At 43.7% G+C, this 21550-nt stretch overlaps 1 protein-coding gene across 3 annotated transcripts; it reads left to right on the top strand.

Annotated features, from left to right (window-relative positions):
* The first annotated feature begins 6524 nt into the window (after positions 1 to 6524).
* LOC120968441 (uncharacterized) lies at positions 6525 to 21074 on the top strand. Of its 3 annotated transcripts, none has more exons than XM_073503186.1 (3): positions 6525 to 7046; positions 7247 to 7325; positions 20785 to 21074. In XM_073503186.1, the coding sequence occupies exons 1-3, from the start codon at positions 6552 to 6554 to the stop codon at positions 20850 to 20852; spliced, it is 642 nt and encodes a 213-aa protein (XP_073359287.1). In that variant the 5' UTR covers positions 6525 to 6551; the 3' UTR covers positions 20853 to 21074. The 3 variants fall into 3 exon arrangements, with proteins under 3 accessions (XP_073359287.1, XP_040251157.1, XP_040251158.1); XM_040395223.3 differs by lacking the exon at positions 20785 to 21074 and adding an exon at positions 16124 to 16464; XM_040395224.3 differs by lacking the exon at positions 20785 to 21074 and adding an exon at positions 16124 to 16464 and having other exon boundaries at positions 6525 to 6989.
* Positions 21075 to 21550: the final 476 nt, after the last annotated feature.

A 21550-nucleotide genomic window follows, 5' to 3' on the forward strand; every position in this document is an offset into this window, starting at 1 on the left:
TAGTCCCGGTTCTGGAACCGGGACTAAAGGGTCGTTACTAAAGCCTCCCCCTTTAGTCCCGGTTCTTACACGAACCGGGACTAAAGGCCCTCCACGTGGCTGCTGCCTGGAGGTCCACCTTTAGTCCCGGTTGGTAACACCAACCGGTACTAAAGAAAATTTTATGATTTTTTTTTGAAATTTTTTTTGATTTTTTTTTATTTTCAAATTTCTGAATTATTTTAACCTCTAATCCCTAATCACCCCTCATCACTGCTCAATTTAACCTCTAATCTCTAATCACCCCTCATCATTTCAAATCATCTAACTTCCCGGACGGTCACCCATCCTCTCACTACTCCAGCCTGAGCACGCTTAACTTCCGGGTTCTATTCTCCCTCGTTTCCAAGTCTCCACTTGTTGTTTTCCTGACAATAGTAAGATGTCAATCCTATTAACCCTCAGTAATTTAGCTTGAGCATGAAGTCACACATTTCACTGTTTGAGTTTGAAACTATTGTTCTAAAAAATAATAATTATTTAGTAACACTAATTTTTCTTGAATAAATAGTTTGACCATAGTTTGACCACAGTTTGACCACAGTTTGACCTGATTTGACCAAAATTCAAAAAAACTGGAATAATTATTTAGTAACACTAATATTTCTTGAATAATTAGTTTGGCCATTGTTTGACCACAGTTTGACCAGATTTGACCAAAATTCAAAAAAACTGAAATAATTATTTAGTAACACTAATATTCTTGAATAATTATTTAGTAACACTAATACTTCTTGAATAAGTAGTTTGACCAGATTTAACAAAAATTCAAAAAAAAACTGAAATTTGAGCATAACTTTTTTTCCTTTTAGAATTTGAGGATTCTAAAAATTTGCAAACAGGCCATAGGCCGTCAAAATCGGATGCGGATTTTCGTGTTGAACATTTTGATATATTATACGTTTTTTTCTGACATCGTATGCAAAAGTTATAGCCGTTTTACATTTTCCCTACACTTTTTGCAAAACATGTCCAAATTTAAGTTTTTAAATTTTCCTAACTAGTACATGTAGTAACATAACTACATCTGGAAGGATTTTAATTTTTGAAGTTTTTATCATTTTCTTTTGCTTTTTACAAAACTGAAAAGGCGATCCACTTGGGGGGGGGGGGGGGGTAGAGTTTGAAAATGGGACCTTTAGTACCGGTTCGTGCCATGAACCGGTACTAATGCCTCAAACCCCATTAGTACCGGTTGGTGGCTCGAACCAGGACTAAAGGTCTAACCTTTAGTACCGGTTGGTGCCATGAACCGGTACTAATGGGCATCGCACCCTTTAGTCCTGGTTCGTGGCACCAACCGGGACTAAAGGTCCCATTTGAACCGGGACTAATGCCTGTACGGTGCCCTAGCCGCTCGAACCGGGACTAATGCTCACATTAGTCCCGGTTCGTAATGCAACCGGGATTAATGCTCTTTTGTGGCCGAACCAAAGCCCTGTTTTCTACTAGTGAATCTTGATCATAAACCCACAATTCATCGGATCTCGACAAACACACCGCAAAAAAGAGTTACATCGAATAGATCTCCAAGAAGATCGAGGAGAACTTTGTATTGAGATCCAAAGAGAGAGAAGAAACCATCTAGCTAATAACTATGGACCCGAAGGTCTGTGGTAAACTACTCACACATCATCGGAGAGGCTATGGTGTTGATGTAGAAGCCCTCTGTGATCGATTCCCCCTCCGGCGGAGCACCGGAAAAGGCCCCAAGGTGGGATCTCACGGGTACATAAGGTTGCGGCGGTGGAAATAGGGTTTCGTGGTGCTCCTGGATGGTTTCGGGATACGTAGGTATATATAGGAGGAAGAAGTAGGTCGGTGGAGCCACGAGGGGCCCACAAGGGTGGGGGCGCGCCCAGGGGGGCAGGCGTGCCTCCCTGCCTCGTGGCCTCCTCGTTGATTTCTTGACGTCGACTCCAAGTCCTCTGGATCACGTTTGTTCCAAAAATCACGCTCCCGAAGGTTTCATTCCGTTTGGACTCTGTTTGATATTCCTTTTCTGTGAAACACTGAAATAGGCAAAAAAAACAGCAATTTGCACTGGGCCTTGGGTTAATAGGTTAGTCCAAAAATAATATAGAAGTGTATAATAAAGCCCATTAAACATCGAAAACAGAATATATAATAGCATGGAGCAATCAAAAATTATAGATACGTTGGAGACGTATCATACGTGGACACGCTCTCCCATCTCGTTGCTATGCTTCTCCTAGATAGATCTTGCGTGATCGTAGGAAATTTTTTGAATTACTACGTTCCCCAACATTACTATGTACCTGTTGGTTTATGTTGATGACATTATTTTTACCAGCTCCTCAGTGACTGTCGCTGATCGTCTGCTGTCTGCTCTGAGTGGTCATTTTGTTGTCAATGATTTGGGTGCTCTCCATTAATTCCTTGGTCTGGAAGTTTCACGGTCCCCTACTGGCCTGTCTCTCACTCAGCATAAGTATTCCTTGGACTTGTTGCGACGTGCTGGTATGTTGCAATGCAAGCATGCTACGACCCCTACGTCTACGACTGATCGGTTAAAAGCCTTGGATGGTGCCTTCCTTCCTTCAGATGATGCTACAGAGTACCGCAGTATTGTTGGTGGCTTGCAGTACTTGACTATCACACGGCCGGATATCTCCTATGCGGTCAACCGTGTGTGCCAGTATCTTCATGCTCCTCGGAGTTCACACTAGTCAGTTGTGAAGCGTATACTGCGTTATCTCTCTCATACCATCTCCTATGGCTTGCATCTTCGGTCTACCTCCTCGAGTGCTGTCTCGGCGTTCTCTGATGTAGATTGGGCTGGGAGCCTAGATGACCGGCGATCAACGGGGGGCTACGTTGTCTTCTTTGGTCGCAACTTGATCCCCTGGAGTGAGCGCAAGCAGGCTACAGTATCTCGGAGTAGCAATGAAGCAGAGTACAAGGCGGTTGTCAATGCCACGGCTGAGCTTATTTGGGTACAGTGTCTGTTGAGAGAGTTGGGAGTCTCTCAAGAGCAACCACGGGTTCTTTGGTGTGATAATATTGGTGTGACGTATCTTTCATCTAATCTAGTTTTTCATGCTCGTACCAAGCACATCGAAGTTGAGTATCACTTTGTGAGGGAACGTGTTGCATAGAAGGTTCTTCATATCAAGTTCATCTCCTCCAAAGATCACCTTGCCGGCATCTTCACGAAGCCACTTCCACAACCTCAGTTTGAAGGTTGTAGGCGCAGTCTTAACTTGCTTTGTACTTCAGGCCACAGTTAAGCACTAGTGGAAAAAAAGCCAAGCTATGGCGTGGCAAATAGTGCCTTGCTGGCGTAGACACCCAATGCCACCAATATGGCGCCATTGTTAAGAAATACTGGTGGCGCGGGTTGACACATTAGCAGTATCATACATTGTGCTGGCGTGTAACCAGTCCAGCACCAGCACTAAGTTCATCATAGCTCTGTCGTCCCTACTTGTCCAACGCCAGCAAATGGTTTTTTTGGTAATAAATTTTTTTTGCTCATCCACACTAGCTACTTAGTTAATAGATAATATTGAACACAATATACTCATCAACACTAGGTACTTACTTAATATATAGTCATTACAGAAGAGGCTCATCAACTCAACAAGTTGATATGAATTAAACTTCACAAAAGTTGCTCACTCAAGTACTCTAGTTACTCGATCATCAACAAATAATAAGATGAACTAGTTTTCATCAAGGAGTATGCCCAGCTAGAGAAGCTTCTTTCTATCCCCTCTCCTTCTCTACTGAAATGGTCTATGTCCATCTTCAGGTCAATCCTCTGAGCCCTGAGGTGTCTCCTCTCCTCCTTCAGTTTATCCCGATCCTCGACGAGCTTATCCCTCTCGTCCCTAAGATGATTAGTCTCCTGAATGAGCTAAACAGTCTCCTTGTGTAGCTATTTAATCTCCCCCTTTAGCTCAACATTTTCCCCTTGCACGCTCTTGATGACGTACTCATAAGTGATTAAGAATTCATTGTTGGCCATGTCCACATCACACACCAACTCATTGTTACCTCCAGAATTGGCCATGACCTACAAACACAACGCGTATACGATCAAGATAATATGCAATTTCATTTCACTCAATAAATATTGGAATGTATAGAACTAATTAAACTAGATAGCATGTATAGAACTAATAAAACTAGATAGCAATGTAATGTATAGAACTATTGGATTCTGACTATAATATACTAGATAGCAATATTTCCATTTAAAATAATAGAAATTTAATAAAAGTAAACTATAATATACTAAAAAAATAACACCACATAAAAAACTAAAATAAAAAATTGGAAGTGTGAAACTACATATTTGAAGGCTCCAAAACTATATATTTCGAGTCTTAAACTAATAAGGAAAAAAATAAATTGAAAGTCTCAAAGTACATATTTTAAAAAATGTCATTATTTCTATTTAAAATAATAGAAATTTAATAAAAGTAAACTATATATACTATAAAAAAGAATATACCAAAAAATAGTAATATAAAAATGTTGGCATTGACAAAATAACAATACTGGCGTCGGTTACAACAACACGTCACAACTAAATATAATAGTGCTGGCGTTCCATACTATTCCACGACAGCAATATATTACGCCTGATACAAATTGTTGATCCCATATATTTTTGATGCTACCCTGTTTCCAACGCCACCACTATGCCCCTACTAATGTCGTTCCAAATAAGCCAATGCCATCACTATTTGAAAAAAATAGTGGTGTCGTTGGTTGTAAATGGCGCGCCACCAAGGAAAGTTGTGGCTAGCCCTTTTTCCACTAGTGAAGATTGATGGAGACTGTTAGATAATGTTTATACGTAGCTTCTGTGTAGACTCTGTATATTGTATTTGTACACTTCGTATACCCTTATATATATGAGATAGCCACACCCGTATTTGGTGTTGTGCAGTTTCCCACAAGCATAACGTTTTACAGTCCTGAGAGGCCATCCAAGGGAGTCTGTTGTAGGCTCATGCCATTTTTACCCTGTCTAACTAGACCTAAAGTGGCGAAGTTACTAGCATGTCGCCATGTCCTTGCACTAGAGAAGGAAGTTGGAGTCTAGACGATCGTCTTGGAGATGGACTGCAAGATGGTTGTGAGCAAGTTGAACTCTGAAGGGAAGGACGGCTCACCCCATGGTCCGGCGGTTGAAGATGTGAAGGGCATTCTCCAAAATTTTATTGAGTCCAAGATCACTTGGGTTCATAGAGAGGTGAATTGTATTACCTACATCTTAGATAATCAACATTGTCGGAATGAGTTGTGCAAAACATGGCTTAGTGTGCCTCCGAATTGTACTAGCGCCATTTGAACTCTGGCATTGCCGAGAACTCTGAATACAAGGGCAACCATTCTATCTAAAAAAATGATTCTTTACAGGTATCTTTTGCCTTATCAATAAATCAAGTATAAAGAATTCGGTTTAAATTAGAAGCAAGGTGATTACCAACATACTTATTTTATTCCTTATCTATATCTTAATGCATGGCTATAATAAGATGATATATCTTTCGTCAAAAAGTTGCTAGTATTACTTTTATTTGACTAGGGAACTAAATCATGACTACTACTACCTCTGTCCTGATTTATTAGGGCTCCTTGTAGTTTGGGTCAAACTTTGACATTTGAGTTAACTATTAAAAAAATAAGTTATATACTTTAAGAATAGTATCATCGAAATCCTCTTTCAAATATGAACCAAACAATATAAGTTTTGTGACATACAACTTATAATTTGTTAGTCAAATATACGGTCAAAGTTGGACACAAAATACGAAAGGGACTAATAAACCCGGACGGAGGTAGTAATAGTACTCCCTCCGGAACAAATAAATGCACTACCAAATAGTAAGTATATATTTGTTTCTAAATATAAGAATATTACTATTAAATACTACTATACCAAAGATATAAGAATAGTAAATACTAGTATACCAAAGATATACCTAAATATAATAATATTTAATAGTAGTATACCGAAGATAATCTATAGTTAAATACTATTAACTCCGTTCCAAAATATAAGAATATTACTATAAAGTACTATTAGCTATGTACTAATATTTAGTAATGAGATAATATTCTTTAGTAGTGATATATCTTTATTCCTCATTAAATATAAGAATATTACTATTAAATACTAGAATCCCAAAGATATATCTAATAGTATACCAAAGATATACAACAATTAAATAATATGACCTCTGTTCCAAAATATAAGAATGTTACTATTATCTTATATTTAGTAACATCGATAATAGTATTTAATAGTAGTATATCATTGTTCCTAAATATAAGAATATTACTATTAAATACCAGTATACCAAATATATATCTAATAGTATACCAAAGATATACCAAAATATAAGAATATTTAATAGAAATATACCAAAGATATGCTACTATTAAATGCTGGTATTAAATAAATAAATCTGTAGTTCAACACGCAGTCCCCACCTTGGCCCGTGCCTTCCGTTTCAGTTCATAAAGGGCAACACATGCTTCTGCTCCTCGCTCACATTCTTCTCATCCCAATCTCCTCGACCCACTCCGCGCGTGTGCTCGACCGATCCACCGCGATGTCTAGCTCCGGCATCAACGCCATACCCGCAGCCAACCACGAGGAGCAGAGCCTGGCGGCGCCCGCCCCGCCCCCTACGGTCGCCGTCGCCGAGGGGAAAGGGAAGGTGCTTGCGCAACAGGCACCTGCGCCGGTGGTTCGCAAGCGCAAGTCCGGCAGAGACCCGCAGAAAAGCCCGCCCCCAGCGGCCACCAGAGAGGAGCTGGAATCCCGGGAGTCCCGGGAAGACCCCTTGAAGGTCCTTGCACTCCCAGCGCCAGGGGCCCCACGTACTCACGCTGTCTCCGGCGACAAGATGATGAGATGCGCTCGCGCCCGCACCCTGCATGCAAATGCTGTCTCCAACGACAAGATGGTGAGCCGCGCTCGCACCCCCACCCTTCATGCAAACCCTGTCTCCGATGACAAGATGGTGAGCCGCACTCGCTTCCCCCTCTCCTACTAGTGATTTGAAGTTAACCGGTGCCTAATGATTTGAAGTTACTGACAATCTTTGATCTAGTCATGTGAGTTAGTACTAGTGCTTACTGAATTACCTGATGTGTATGTGCAAGAACTACGTGGTGTGTATATGCCCTTGGACTTTCTAATCGCTGGGTTCTCTTGTGGTAGATGGACGGGAAAAATGAGATGGCGCCGGTCCAGGGGGTGCCGCCCATGCGGGGAAGCATCGCGGCTTCAAGCTCGGTTGGTAAGTACTCCATACTGGTTTTTCTGTCAGTATCACGGCTGTTTTTTGTCATCATTAGTATAATGATATTGGACTGAAGCTCATCAACTCTTTCGATGCTGTATTTTTGGCATCATTAGTATAATGATATTGGACTAAAGTTGGTTAGCTCTTTCCATGCTGGACTTTTGGCATCATTAGTATATTGATATTGGACTGAAGCTTGTTAGCTCTGTCCATGCTCGGTTTTTTATCATCATTAGTATAGTGATATATTGGACTGAAGCTGCACATGTTTTGTTTCCATTAACGTTGGTCTAGCAGTGCTACGCGTCAGTCGGCCGATCGTAGCCGCCATAGAAGCCTTATTTTAATCAAGTTCCACCCGTCACTGCATATATTAACGTTGGTTTTGGCACTAGCTGCGTATACAAACGCGAGCACCGGCACTGTGTGGCAGCATGGAAGACATATGAACTGTGATAAGAAACATAAGAAACATGCAATGGCTAGAAACATCTCCGTACAAAAAAAATTGGCATGTTATTGGTGTCAACAAAATTAGTCGGCTTGCCAGCCATCGGATCTGACACGTGAAGCATTGGATCACACCACGCGGCAGCAGAGAGAGTGGAACCCGTCTTCCTCCATAGCCTCCACAAAACTTCTTTATCCCCCACCCCTCCCCCATCGTTGTAAAAGACTATTATGTTGTTGCCGCGGCCTTCCTCTTCCTCTCGCTCAGCAGCACCTCCCTCTCGTCCTTTCTAACACAGCAAAGAAGAAGGAGGAGGAAGAAGAAGGACGCAAGGACACAAGTGGTTTTGCCGGAGCACGAACTCCGCCCGCCGCACGAACGGCGTCCTTTTCTTTCCCTGAGCCCGAACTCAGTACAATCCGCGAGCTACAACAAAGGAGAGAGCTGGCCTTATACCCGCGCGCACGCACGCGCTACGCCACGCTCTGCACGCATGCACACCCCACGTCCCGCGCTTCCAGACCCACTCACCCGACGCGCACGTAAACAGTCGCGGTAGGCCGATTCCAGCGCCCCGACGTGGTCGCCACTCCGTTTCTGTCGCCTACACACAACGGCCCACGCGCTCGAACGCGAGGACACACACGCACGCACAGACACACACACACACACGCACGGCCACGGACCCGGCGCGTCCTGGCTCGCACCCGACGCGTCCTGCGGTGGCTTATGCCCACACTCACTCCCCTAAGCCACGAACTACAGCAGGTGAGTCCATCGTCGTCGATGTCGCCATGGCCGTCGCACCACACCGCTGCGGCCTCCGCCGTGCCGTCGACGTCGTTGTAGCCGTTGCCGCCCTAACGTCGCTGCCACGCCTGCCACCGTGCCGCTGTGCCCTTCGCGTGCACTCCCCACGTCCCCGCGCTCCCGCCGCGCACGTACGCGGTCTGCGCAACCAGGTCCAGCGCCTCGACGCGGTCCACTCCCGCGGTCCCGACGCGCCCGACGCGTCCGGTGCGCACCCATAACACGCACCGGTCACGCCCGGCTCGCCGCCGCGCTTATTGCCCTGCACCGCTGCGCCGTCAACCACAGCGCAGCGCCTCCACGGTCGTCGCGCCGAGCCGCCGCGGCCTCTGCGACACCACGCAGGTCCTCCGCGACCTCCTCGTCTCCGCGACCGCCGCTGCTCGCCACGCGCACGGCATCACGCCACACCGCCGTGGACTCGCCACGCGTTGCCGACGCCACGCGCTCGTCGCGCGCCCGGCATCACGCCACACCGCCGTGGACTCGCCGCGCGTTGCCGAGACCTTCATGTCCGCCGCGCACCGCACGCGCCGCGAACGCCGCCGCGCGCCACGGCCGCCCCCCGAACCTGTGGCTCTGAATACTAATTGTTGTTGCCGCGGCCTTCCTCTTCCTCTCGCTCAGCATCACCTCCCTCTCGTCCTTTCTAACACAGGAAAGAAGAAGAAGGAGGAAGAAGAAGGACGCAAGGACACAAGTGGTTTTGCCGGAGCACGAACTCCGCCCGCCGCACGAACGGCGTCGTTTTCTTTCCCTGAGCCCGAACTCAGTACAATCCGCAAGCTACAACAGAGGAGAGAGCTGGCCTTATACCCGCGCGCACGCACGCGCTACGCCACGCTCTGCACGCATGCACACCCCACGTCCCGCGCTTCCAGACCCACTCACCCGACGCGCATGTACGCAGTCGCCGTAGGCCGATTCCAGCGCCCCGACGTGGTCGCCACTCCGTTTCTGTCGCCTACACACAACGGCCCACGCGCTCGAACGCGAGGACAGACACACACGCACAGACACACACACATGCACGGCCACGGACCCGGCGCGTCCTGGCTCGCACCCGATGCGTCCTGCGGTGGCTTATGCCCAACAATTACGTCAGCCCCTCGTAGCACCTCACGTCCATGCTCTGGCGCATCCCTGATGTCGCCTGGTATCATGCAAGCACTATTACAGACGGCGTGCTGGCGAGGAACATTGTCTTACAACCAAGGTAGTTGCATTGATGCGACCACAAGCCTCACCCCCTTGTTGCATGGGTCGTGGCTTGTGGCACTGGTCGTCGGCTAAAACACCCCCCGTGAGAACCTGCAGTTGCACCACTGCGACAACCTCGTGGGTCTATGCATGGTGGAAATAGAGCGAATGGATATGGTGAAGAGAGAGGAATACAAGTGAGCGAGCTAGAGCGAGCTGACTCATTTCCTCCTAAACCAGTCTGTTGAATATTTCCATTTTCTTTTGAGAAACCTCATAAAAACGTTGCAACATGCGAGCATGTCTATACAAAAAAAACTAGATATAGAACACATGCTCATTAACTGCAAGAAATCAGTGAAAAACCACAATGTATACACGCCTGAACCAATGGATCATTGGCATGCATCTTCCAACTCTTCCTAGGTTACGCCCACCCGCGAACCGTTCAATTCTGTCACAAATCATTGCCAAATCAACCACCAACTTGGTTCCTGCTCTCGTCTCCTCTCCCCATCCTTTGCAACATACACCCATGTTTCTCAGCAATAGACTCACTTGGAGGCCACAATGGTGGCCATGGTAGGCTAGTGAAAAGCACAATGGTGGTCGGCCTTACAACACTAAACACGACATTAATTGCAACACGTGATAACCCCAAATTTGTAGCACCGGTGCACCGTTTTGCGGCAAAGTAAAAAATGCCAATGACCTGCCATGCTGCATCGATGCCTTGGTCTTGCAGCATTGTCAACCACCTTGTAGCAATGAAAAGTTCACTGACCACTAGCTTTGCAGCATCACGTGACCGGCTTCTAGCACTGAACGCCCGGGCTAGCAGCACTGCGATCAGTGATGGTCGGCCTTGCAACAGTATTGGTTGACATTGCACACCTCATCTCCATTTTTATGTACATACACATGAGTGAACTTGGAACATCAGTAACGTATCAACATTAGCAATATTGATGATGATGAAATTTGTTTCCCCAAGTATCAACATTACTGAATAAGTGAGCAACTGCACATCCACCCCATGAGCCATACTTTTTGAGCCCTACCACAACCGATTATAGTTGGAAAAGAGCTGACAACGATAGTTAAAAATGTACATGATCACAATAGATTAAATGGCAGGGAGGGTGGACTGCATGTGTGGAATCAGGCTTGTCGCGTGGTCACAAGTGCCTTATCTGACTAGCCAACAAGACAGAAGGAGGCCGCCTGGACTCTCACTCCTGAAGCTAAGCATAACTCCAACTGCAGACACACTCGGGGGCTACTTAAGGTGCAATACACTAGGGGTGTCCTCTAAGTGGGAAGCCCGGTAGCAGGCCTATCTCAAGGCCCAAGAGGCCAAGTGGAGGATCAGCGCACGAGGGCAGCTCATGAGCCCGGATAAGGATCGGGAGAGCATCTGGGCGTGCAAGCTAACATGGCGACGGTATGAGATCTAGTGGATTCCTTGTAATCCCTAGCCCTCGTCACCTATATAAGGCAGGGCAAGGGGTTATCATTCACATATACTCTCATAGACTATACTCTTGGTGGCCTTATACTTCATCTCCGTTGTAAATCCTATTATGGGTACTAACAGTTTTACATACTGTCGCATAGTTTTGTTCCGACACATTTTCTCTAGGAGTTGAAAGCAACTCATGGTGTAAGTATGTGTTGCTGGAAGCACTGATTTTACTAGCACCGCCTTTCCCGCCTTCGAGATACCTTGTCCTTCCTATCCAATCACTTTGCCATTTGAGTTTTCTCTAACGTATTTAAAATTTGCTTCCGTTGACCTACCCACCACGGCTGCGAGCCCCAAATAATGCTCGCTCAATGCCTTGGGATCAATGCAAAAATATTTTAAAAAAACTTTGTCCTCCTATTTGCTTCCCTTTCCACAAAAAGTTGAGGCTTTTTGAAGATTTACCATTTGTCATGTGGCCAACTCGTAGTCAAACAGGGTCTATTTTAAGGTCACAACGTTGATATTTGATGCTTGAAGAAATACTACACTATCATCTGCAAACATAAAATGGGCTACATGGGGGCCAGTGCTCCCAAAATGTACACCATTGATCTCCTTATCTTTGAGAATTCATGAGCAATGCCAAAAAATAAACAAATGGGGGGATTGTGGGTCTCCTTGTCAGATCCCTCTTGATAGTGTAAAAATGACAGAGCAACCTCCATTCAATTTGACAGGAATCCTGGTCGAGGTAACAGATGTCATAGTCATCAAGATCCACCTATTTGAGAAACCAAGTGCCCTCATCATGAGATTGTGGAAAATCCAAACCACCCTCTTGTAGGCCTGCATCATGTCTAGTTTAATAGCTAACATTGGATTTTTCTATTTGTTGACCTGATTGCATGCACACAGTCATACGTGATCAACACATTGTCTGTGATAAGCCTACCCGGAATAAATATACTTTGCTCCTCCCAGATCATTATGGACAGGAGAACATTCAAACCATTCACTAGGCCTTTGAAGCAATATGACTGAGTGTGTTCTATAAGCTGATTGATCCAATTTGAGGAAGTATATCCAGTGAGTTAATTTTTAGGATCAGGACTAGAACCATATCACTGAAGTTTGCCGATACATCATTTTTTAGCAACGACTAGTGAAATTGGTAAACATAGTCGAGAGGTTGTGTGGCCCAACGCTTTTGTCGGTCTAATTTAGAATGGTGCATTCTCAATTTATTATCAGGATCTAGTCTCTTGAAACCTCCCTTAGCTACACAAATTTGCTTCAATCTCTCTTCCTATCCAGTAGCTTTAGCTGATAATCCTTGTGATGCCTTTGGTGATCACCACCACCCTTCCTCGTCTTGTGAACAAAAGTGCCTCGTGTGTGCTGCCTGGAGGTAGATGGGTCTTCTTTGCCCAGTCGCCTTGCACCCTTTCTTCCCACATAGAATTTTTTATGTCCTCCTTCCTTTCATGATCCTTCCTCAGCTTCCACATCCTTTTCAGTTGCAAATCATCCCTTAGTTCATGTCACCGATCTTGCTTGCATTAGTCCTTCCTGGGTGTATAAGCATTGTAGCACTTGTGCCTAAATGGGAGGTGGCGCAACGCTGCTTACCCCCTGTGAACATAGATGCACCTTCTTGACCTAGTGCTCCCAAAATTAAAGTTCCCACTTTCTATCACCAACTTCTACTATGTTTCTGTGTGTGAGGAGCTATGTTCGAGTGGTGCCCTCAACCATTCACCCAACTAGGGTGAGGAATCAACATGTGGTTCAAATCTTTCATCAGCATGTGCCGGTCTAACGCAGTCAATCCAAAAGTGATGTATCTTCTCAAATTGAAAATCAAGACAGTCCCCTCATATTTCGCTGAAGAGTGGAGGAAGAAGCCTCGAACCAATGAAACGAATATGAAAATTCTAGCTCTAACTATGAGATGGTTCCCCCCATAAATCCATCCTTCTCGATATCAAATTTTACCACGTCACCAAGCCAATTCCCGAGAGCATTCCCAAAAGTAGACAATGGTTTATATAGGGGAAGATCCTTAATTATCACCCATGGCTCCGTCATCCAAAACATTATCTTCGACGGCCTAGTTTTACCATCACAATTCTTCAAAACCATCACACTAAAACCAAATTTCCACGGTCCATTATATAGAGTGTGATTCTAAACTCCGTTTTGTCGAATCTCAAGACGAAGATATTATTGCCAATGGCTTCCTAGTAGAGTCCCCATGCGTGTTGCATAGCCTTAGCAAACACGTTGATGTTGATTTGCGGCAGTGAGCACGCCTTTCCAACAGCTGACAACTTAGTAGGCCTCGGTCGGTCTAGAATCCACCTCAAACATGAGACCTATTAGTTCCTTTTGTGTCAAGTTCAAGGCTCCTTGTTTTTTGAGAGATTCGCTACCTCCTGGAAGCATTTTTGTCTGTCAGGGACTTTGAAGATTCTTGGCTTATCGATCGTTGGTCACCCGCTTCACTGGAGTTGCCTGTCCATGCCATGCCTGCTCTTCCGTCATCGACCAATAGATGAATAAAACCCTAACCCTAGCACTACCTGTCGGTCCCCTATAGTCTCCCTTAGCATTTCCTTTCATGGTGGGCCCGCCACCAACTATTCCTCTCCGTCCTTCCATTGGTACTTTTTCTGCGGTGGAGCCTTTATGCTTCATTTGGCTTTCTACAATGGTGGTTGTATCCAGCTCATAAGTCTCCTCTATATGTAGGAAGCCAAGATGTTAGCTCTTCTTTTTTAAGGAAAATACGTTAGCTAATGTACAAGTTTCATTTGAAAGAAGTCTTGTCGCATGTAAATACGTCACTGTCGGTTCAATATCCGGCGTATCTCGTTGTAGGGGTCCTAAGCTAGGCGTCTTGGAGCGATGGTAACATGGACACGGGGTTTTACCCAGCTTCGGGCTCTCTTGATGAGATAATACCCTAGATGCTGCTTTTGATTGTATTCATATGGGGTGTAGTACAGAGTACATGTGTCTACCACGAGACTGTGGTAATGAATATGAGATTGTCTATTGACTAGCCTGGCCTCGGTTTATATAACACACCGGAGGCCTAGCGTTTTAGGAGAGTCCTCGCCTTGGGCGCCAAGTCTTGTGGAGTCTTCCTTATATGCGGCAGGGGTTGTCCGAACTGGCCCATGAGTATAAGGTCGGCCCAATCCAACTGATCGGGAGACGACGTGGTGAGTACCCCCTAGTCCAGGACACCGTCAGTCACTAAGAGTGTGATACATATAGGTGCATACTTAGCGGATGATGCAAATTTCAGCAGATATGAATAGCTCCAGGTGGACCGAGCACACAAAGAAATCATGCACCATAAACGAACAATTTCCAAAGAAACAAAGTCGCAAAAAGAGAGACGACATTATCTTCATTATGGAAAACCCTTATATTTTTAAACATTGCTTTTCTCTTTGATTATTAACAGGAATCTTTTTACTAATATAATAAGTGTTAATCTTTATAGATATGGAATGTATTTTGTTCAGTAGGTTTTAATGAATCATATCAGTTTTTGGTATGTTACAATTAGAAGAAGTTCATGCGCCTTCAAGGCATGTCACGGTGTGTTGTTCCACCTCAAACAGGGACATACTACATGGTTATTCTCCCTGCATATAGCCCTCTTCGCATGCTCTTCCTCTCTCTCTCTCTCTCTCCATTGTATATTCCAGAACTGCTGACACTACTCCATAATGCCTAACTGGTGAAGGTCCAGAAACACCTAGCAGTGATGGGTTCAACATGCTCAGTAGTCTGTACTTAGTGGAGAAGTAACAAACCACTTAGATGAACGTGTCCGCCAGTGATGGTCAAATCGAAAAAGAAAATCGGGCCATGGCCAGTCCAAAGCTAACACCTGCCAATAATGTGTAGTCTCCACTACTCGAACCTTCTTCTCCTCAATATATTGCACCGTCTGATGTTTGGAGAAGCCATAGAGTTGGGGATCCGAATAGAGGAAACAATGGTGGGGAGTGTCTTGAAGAATAGGTAACGAGAAGCCGGACGGAGAAGGCCTCGACCATGCTGCACCATCAGCCCATGAGCACTGACCTGTATATATGGTGCAAGGACCGAGGCAGAAATGAACACCATCATCGCCTGGGTGGCAGAGGGAGTTGGACCTGGGTGTTCCTCCTCTCGGACAAACTCAATGAATTCTTGGAGGCAGCACCCATGCTAGATTCTGCAGAGATGACAACATTTAGAGGAGGTGGAGGGCCAGCGCTAGGTTTGTTCCTCATAGGGTTTATTTTCGGGGAAGAAGGGGAAGGGTATGACATGATGAGTGATTAACAAGGGAAGTGTGTGTTTCTGTGGAGGACAAATCATGAAGACAAGTGTGCTAGTAGCTAGAGAAGGGACTAATGATAGCAGGAACGAATAATGAGCTTAATGTGTGGGGCTACTAGTTTTAAGTTGTGATCTAAATGACAGGGTAAGTATTTAGTCACTATCGTGTTGTGACTTGGTCTTGTAAGTGGTGGGTTGTATATGAGTAACAAGTAGCATGTTTAGCCTCAATCTTGTTCTCTGTCACTGGTAACAATGTATCATTGATGGACCACATATTGGGCCCGTCACTACTAACTTTTTTCAACAAAAATAGATTTTTAGTTATCGTCAAATTCATGGCAAACCCGCCGTCCATTACTTCTAAGTAGCACTACTGATGGGTTGTGTGACCCACCACTATTGATCAATAACTAGAGGATAACTCAAGCATAGTGCACATCCGTTTCTTTGAGATTTTGTTAGTGTTTTCTTGTTCATGGAGACATATCAATTGACCCTAACAAGTGTTCTATTTAGGTGGGGTTGTGAGTGAAAATGCGGGGAGCTTGGCAGCAGGGAAAATGGCACCTAGAGGGGCTCATGTCTCCATGATGAACAACCACAACTTTGATTTGAATGAGCTACCGACTGAACATGAGCAGCTCCGGCAGGAGCAGCCGCCCAAAGAGCAGGATTAGCCGCCTGTGGCACAACATGAGCTTTAATATTCACAAATGGCTGGAGCCTGCTCAAATCCGCATCTATGAGCAAAATAACTCTTCGCCAGAAGCATAGCCCTGTTGGAAATTATCAAAAATATCTCTATCCCGAGGATAATGGGAAGGCTTGTATGGAACTTTTGAATTTCTCTCTTCCTACTTTTTGCGATTGACTATCATTACTGCTAAACATGAGGGGGGATTTGGTATACTGCCTCATGATCACCCTATCCACTTGAAATGGATTTTCTATTCATTTCCCATGATGGTTTTGATATCTCGATTGTTTCAACAAGAATATATTCATTCGGTAAAGCTTTGTGAAACATTAGCGATGGAGCTAGGTCTCGGGTCATGTGAAAAGACAGTAGGTCAAGAAGTGTGTTAGCTCATGAGATAATATATTTTTGAAGTTGTTCATCATGTGTGTTGACACAATGGGTCGTACGAGAGAAGGTTGGCATGAATCTTTGGGTTTGAAATGAGCTGTCTAATTGGACCTTCATGACTGAAAAAAGGGAGAAAACATGGCTAATAGGAGGCGCAAATGATATGGAAGCTACTTTTTGGATGGAAGTTAACTATGGCTATGCGACCACACAAGATGTCAGTGGAATCGCGTCCTTACATATCGAGGTTGACTTCATGTGCAAGCTGTATTGTGACTAAATTATGGTATATGTATGTAATAACTTGGCATCTTACCAAACACAAAACACCCCAAAAAATACTATTTACTTCTCTTCGATGCATATTCTAGTGGAAGGGTAGTCATAACCATATGGGGATATTTTTCCACAGTAGAATCTATAATGGTCTAGTGAGGAAAGGTGTAAATGGAGAGGATAATAGGCGAACATGGAAACATCCAACATTGTGTTGTACTTGTATCTAGTTGTATAGTGAGATAATATGGAAACGGAGGAGGCTCATAGGGCAACACGAGAACACCCAACATGTTGCTCTACTTCCTTCCTATTGGTACCAAGAGACTGAGACTAGAGAAAGGTTAATCATAAAACATGGACAAGATCTCTCATACAAGTTGAAAATGGACCGAATCTTGTATGAAAATGCTAACCAAGTATGAGTGTGCATAACATACCATTTCCTCCCTTTCTTTGTTGTACTTTCCTTCACCAACCCCATAGTACCCTAATCGACACTATTAATTCGATATGCTTCTCATCTGAGTTAGGTAGACTTATTCAAGGGGAGGAAATGGAGGTGTCTTATCTAAAATAGCCACATTCCGGATAGGAATAAAAAAGTAGACATAACCTAATGATTTGTTGAGATTTGAATCGAGAATTCAACATACATCAACTATCCTACATGTAAATCAAATCCTCATCCTACATCGGCATTGGGCTTTAGTTGGACTACCACTTTATGGACAAGCCGTATGGTCCATGTGGTCTACGTCGCAAAGGCCGGAGAACAAGGAGCAAATAGTTGTGGATGTTTGGTAATTGAAGTTATTTGTCAAGAAATTTGTTTCCCGTCATGGTTTTTTTAATTCATTATTTAGTATTTGGTATCGGTTCTATGCTCTAATGTGTAACCTTCTTCTGATGGTTTGGGTTTAGCTGTCGGTGGTCATGAGTTCATTACTTATGTTAACTACTATTGTTGTGTCCACTTGTTCGCCAAGAGACTATAAAGTTAACTTATATCCTCCCGTATCTCTATTAATATAGTTGGCGGTGAGGTAATCATTAACCCTGAATATTACTCACCTTTGTCAAATAGTAGGCCAAGCTGGAACTGTCCGGTGCATCATCTATGGTCACATATGGTGTATTGCCTCTTCTAAACTCAATGAGTATTACATAATGGCATGTGCCTGCAGGGAGGAATGAGTCACTCTTTTGTGTCAAGGGGAGACGGCATGCGTAATAATTGACAATGAAAAATTAACAACCTACATCAAAAGTCTAACCCAAGACAATGAATATGTGCCATTGTAATTTTACCACACTAAGTCATCGGTATTTCATAATCGAATGTTTCCGATGTTGTGACTTTTGGCGGTGATAAGCCCAAATAATCGCCATTGTGAAATTAAATTCTTCCGTTCACTTGAACCCACATCCGTAAAGATGTGCCATTACAATCCACGTCATGGCTATCTTGGAGTCCTTAATATAATCAAGTGTGCCAAATATGGTGACTTGATAATCACGTATACTAATGGGGAGGAGCGAGGTCACATTTTTTGCCATGGAGACATGATATTCCGTACTAATTGACCCTAGGAAGCTAATCGCCTCCATCAAGTAGACCCCTTCCTGGTTCTCCTATAACTGGATTCCCCGAAACCACGAAAATCCTTAGAATTGGATTACAACTTAGCACCTTGTGTTTTCACATAGTAAGAAGAGTTGCTCCTTGGAGAGCACGGTATGATGAAAGTTGTAACCTGTGTTTCCGAGGGAGTTATTGTCTCGCAACTTTGTTATCAACTATTCCGATTCCAGCAAACGGAGGCCATTGGGTCAAAGACATAGCGCACGCCTTGTAGTTTTGAAGTGGGGCGAGACAACTTTAGCTAGGAACCTATTTTCCTTCTGACCAACTCCCTAAAAACAATGTTCGACTTCATGTGTAGTCGGTGTAGATGTGTCATTGCAATTCCACCACTAGGATATCACCATGTCCTATGTATTACATGCCAACATATGCCACCATATGGTGACTTGATAAATTAAATGCATTTCACCAAGCTTTTCTGTTCCAATTATGGTGAAGATAGTGACTCACATGTCAGCCTCCCTAACGGGAAGCAAAATCACTCTGACTTTGGCAACCTAATTTTTTTATGGATTCAAGCAAGCATGTTGGATTTGTGTATTGTTTATTTCCACATATATGATTCAAAATAAAGGAATCAATTCAGAATAGGAGTCTTGGAGACACCCATGTCAATAATGTGAAATTATGGGAATTCTTATTATGTGCATCAAAATAGGCCAAAACTCGTGGCTTAAGAGATACGTGTACAATCATACAATGGTTATGACCCCTACTAAATTCATGATGTTAACCAGTTCCCAGAAGTTTAAGTTGAGAAACAAGTTTGGGCAACATATTTCCAGACACCTGTCATGTCTAGGATTGTCTGAAGCCTAGGTAAGATTAGTTATGGGATCAATGCAGGCTATTAGTACATTGACTCGGTTCTTAACTCAAGTCTTCCTTGCTTGATACCATATTGAATGGCAAGTACATCATCAATTTACTTAAGTGGGTGAACAATGTTGGCTAGTATATTCCAACACTCACGTCACATGCATTTTTTAGGGGCATATAATGCATCGTGATGGATACATTCTTTCTAAAGACTAAATTCCAATGGAAAATTCAAATTAATTTAGTAGCAATCTCGTATGGCAAGGGTATATGGTAAATGAAAAGGAGGGCTCAAATGCTACTTGTTGGCACACACAAGTCAAGTTGTCTTTTAGCTCCCATGTTGATCCTCCATGGTTCGACATTGGGCATTACACAGAGAGCGAGTTATCTTTACCCACTAACTAGAGCTACCAGACCATGGATGTTCCACCGTGAATGTCCATATGGTGCAATGAGTGATAGCGGGGTATATTAGAACATACAGTATACACCGTTAAAGTAATTAAATGTGCTATTTTGCCTACTATGACAAAATAGTATTTTTAAGAGAAAACTACGCAAGAGTTTGTGATCTTTGTATGTAAAAGCATTATTTGCCTTTGCTTGGTGTTCACGCAGTTTGATTTATGGCAAAAATGGAAAATCATGGGACAATAATTGTTGATATTCTTTGTGGGAAAGCTAGAAGTTTTCACTTTTCAGATCACGCAAAGTATTGTTTTCTTATAGGGGTGATATACAGGGTTCTAAATCTGCATTTGTGATTTGTTGTCCATTTAAATTTTGTTTCTTCCATAGATTATGTTGGTTTGTTGCTGTATTTATCTCAGCACTGAAGTATACTGATGTTAGCTAAGTCCAATCAAAGGCCGATGTTTCTATCATGTTATACAAATTAGTAAGCTAAGTACTGACCAAACTCAAGTTACAGAAGCCCAGACTACGTGAAATGCACATCATGCAGTACACATGTTCATCTTAGTGTTATGTTATACTTGGCTCCCAGATAACAAATGGTATCAGTTACTACTATCGTTTGCAGCTTGTTTCTGCCTGTTCATCGTAGAATTATCTTATGTAGTCTCCCAAGGTTCATGCAACTTGGATTTTCATACTTTGGTAGCATTAGTGTTCACTAGGACTAGATGCCACTCTGTAGAAGCTAGGGATACAGATGGAGAAAGTAGTCATGGTTTTTTTTTTCAAAAAGTTTGTTCATATCTATAACAGGTTTATTAATTTTTAGCGTACAGTGTTGTGAAACCTAGAGTGTTTTATCTCATTAAACATTGAACTACGCTTGCAAGGGAAAAACCTTCATTTGACATCGAACTATGCATGCAGGGCAAACACTCCGTGCATCGGTGCCACCGCGCCGCGAACCTTGGGAGCTTGAACCTGGATGGGTGTGAACTTATGTTGTCAAGGTTTGGGGTCAGTCTTGGATAGAGAATAAAGGGGACTTTGCGAAACTGTTATTAATAATATGTATGAAACATTGCCTTGGGGAGAGAATAAGAGATTTCGAGAGATATTTATAAATGGATGCATGCTTGCAATAGCAGTACAAAATATGATGCTAACATTTTATTTTCATTGTTCTTCCCATTAAACTTCTCGTGGTGGCTCCATTATTCACAGCCTCGCACATGAAAATGTTATTTCGTTCGGGTAAATGTTGCGTGTCGCTGCTCCTGTAGTTTTGCGGTTTGCATCTGCTTGAAACTTGTGAGTTGGATTTTGCGAAGTTGCAATGCAAATTTGGGATGCAGGGAAGATAATAAACAATGCTTTCTAAGAGCATTGGATATTGGATGCGATTCAGATAGCACGCATGCAAATGCAAGATGCAAGACGTTGTAGGCACATGTCCAGGTTTATTAAGAGAATCTACAACCGAGATGCCTCATATCCGCCCCAAACACCAGGGCGAGCTGTCCGGTCGGTACTAGGACGCAAAATTGCCACCCAACTAGACCTGCCAAATCCGGCCCAAACGTCTAGACTGACATGCACTCCCCATATCAGGCCCATATCTCGAATGGATATGTGGAAGCCTAGAGGCGCCAGGTAGGATACGGCCGACTGCGGCCCACCCGGCCCCACATAA

Source organism: Aegilops tauschii, chromosome 7 (genome assembly GCF_002575655.3).
Source record: "Aegilops tauschii subsp. strangulata cultivar AL8/78 chromosome 7, Aet v6.0, whole genome shotgun sequence".
NCBI lineage: Eukaryota > Viridiplantae > Streptophyta > Magnoliopsida > Poales > Poaceae > Aegilops > Aegilops tauschii.

What these genes read in the sequence shown, in the direction of transcription:
- LOC120968441 (XM_040395223.3), top strand. Translation starts at nt 6,552, where the DNA reads ATGCTTCTGCTCCTCGCTCACATTCTTCTCATCCCAATCTCCTCGACC. An exon ending in CTGTCTCCGATGACAAGATG is followed by an intron (nt 7,047 to 7,246) that starts GTGAGCCGCACT and finishes CTCTTGTGGTAG; the next exon opens with ATGGACGGGAAAAATGAGAT. An exon ending in CGCGGCTTCAAGCTCGGTTG is followed by an intron (nt 7,326 to 16,123) that starts GTAAGTACTCCA and finishes TGTTCTATTTAG; the next exon opens with GTGGGGTTGTGAGTGAAAAT.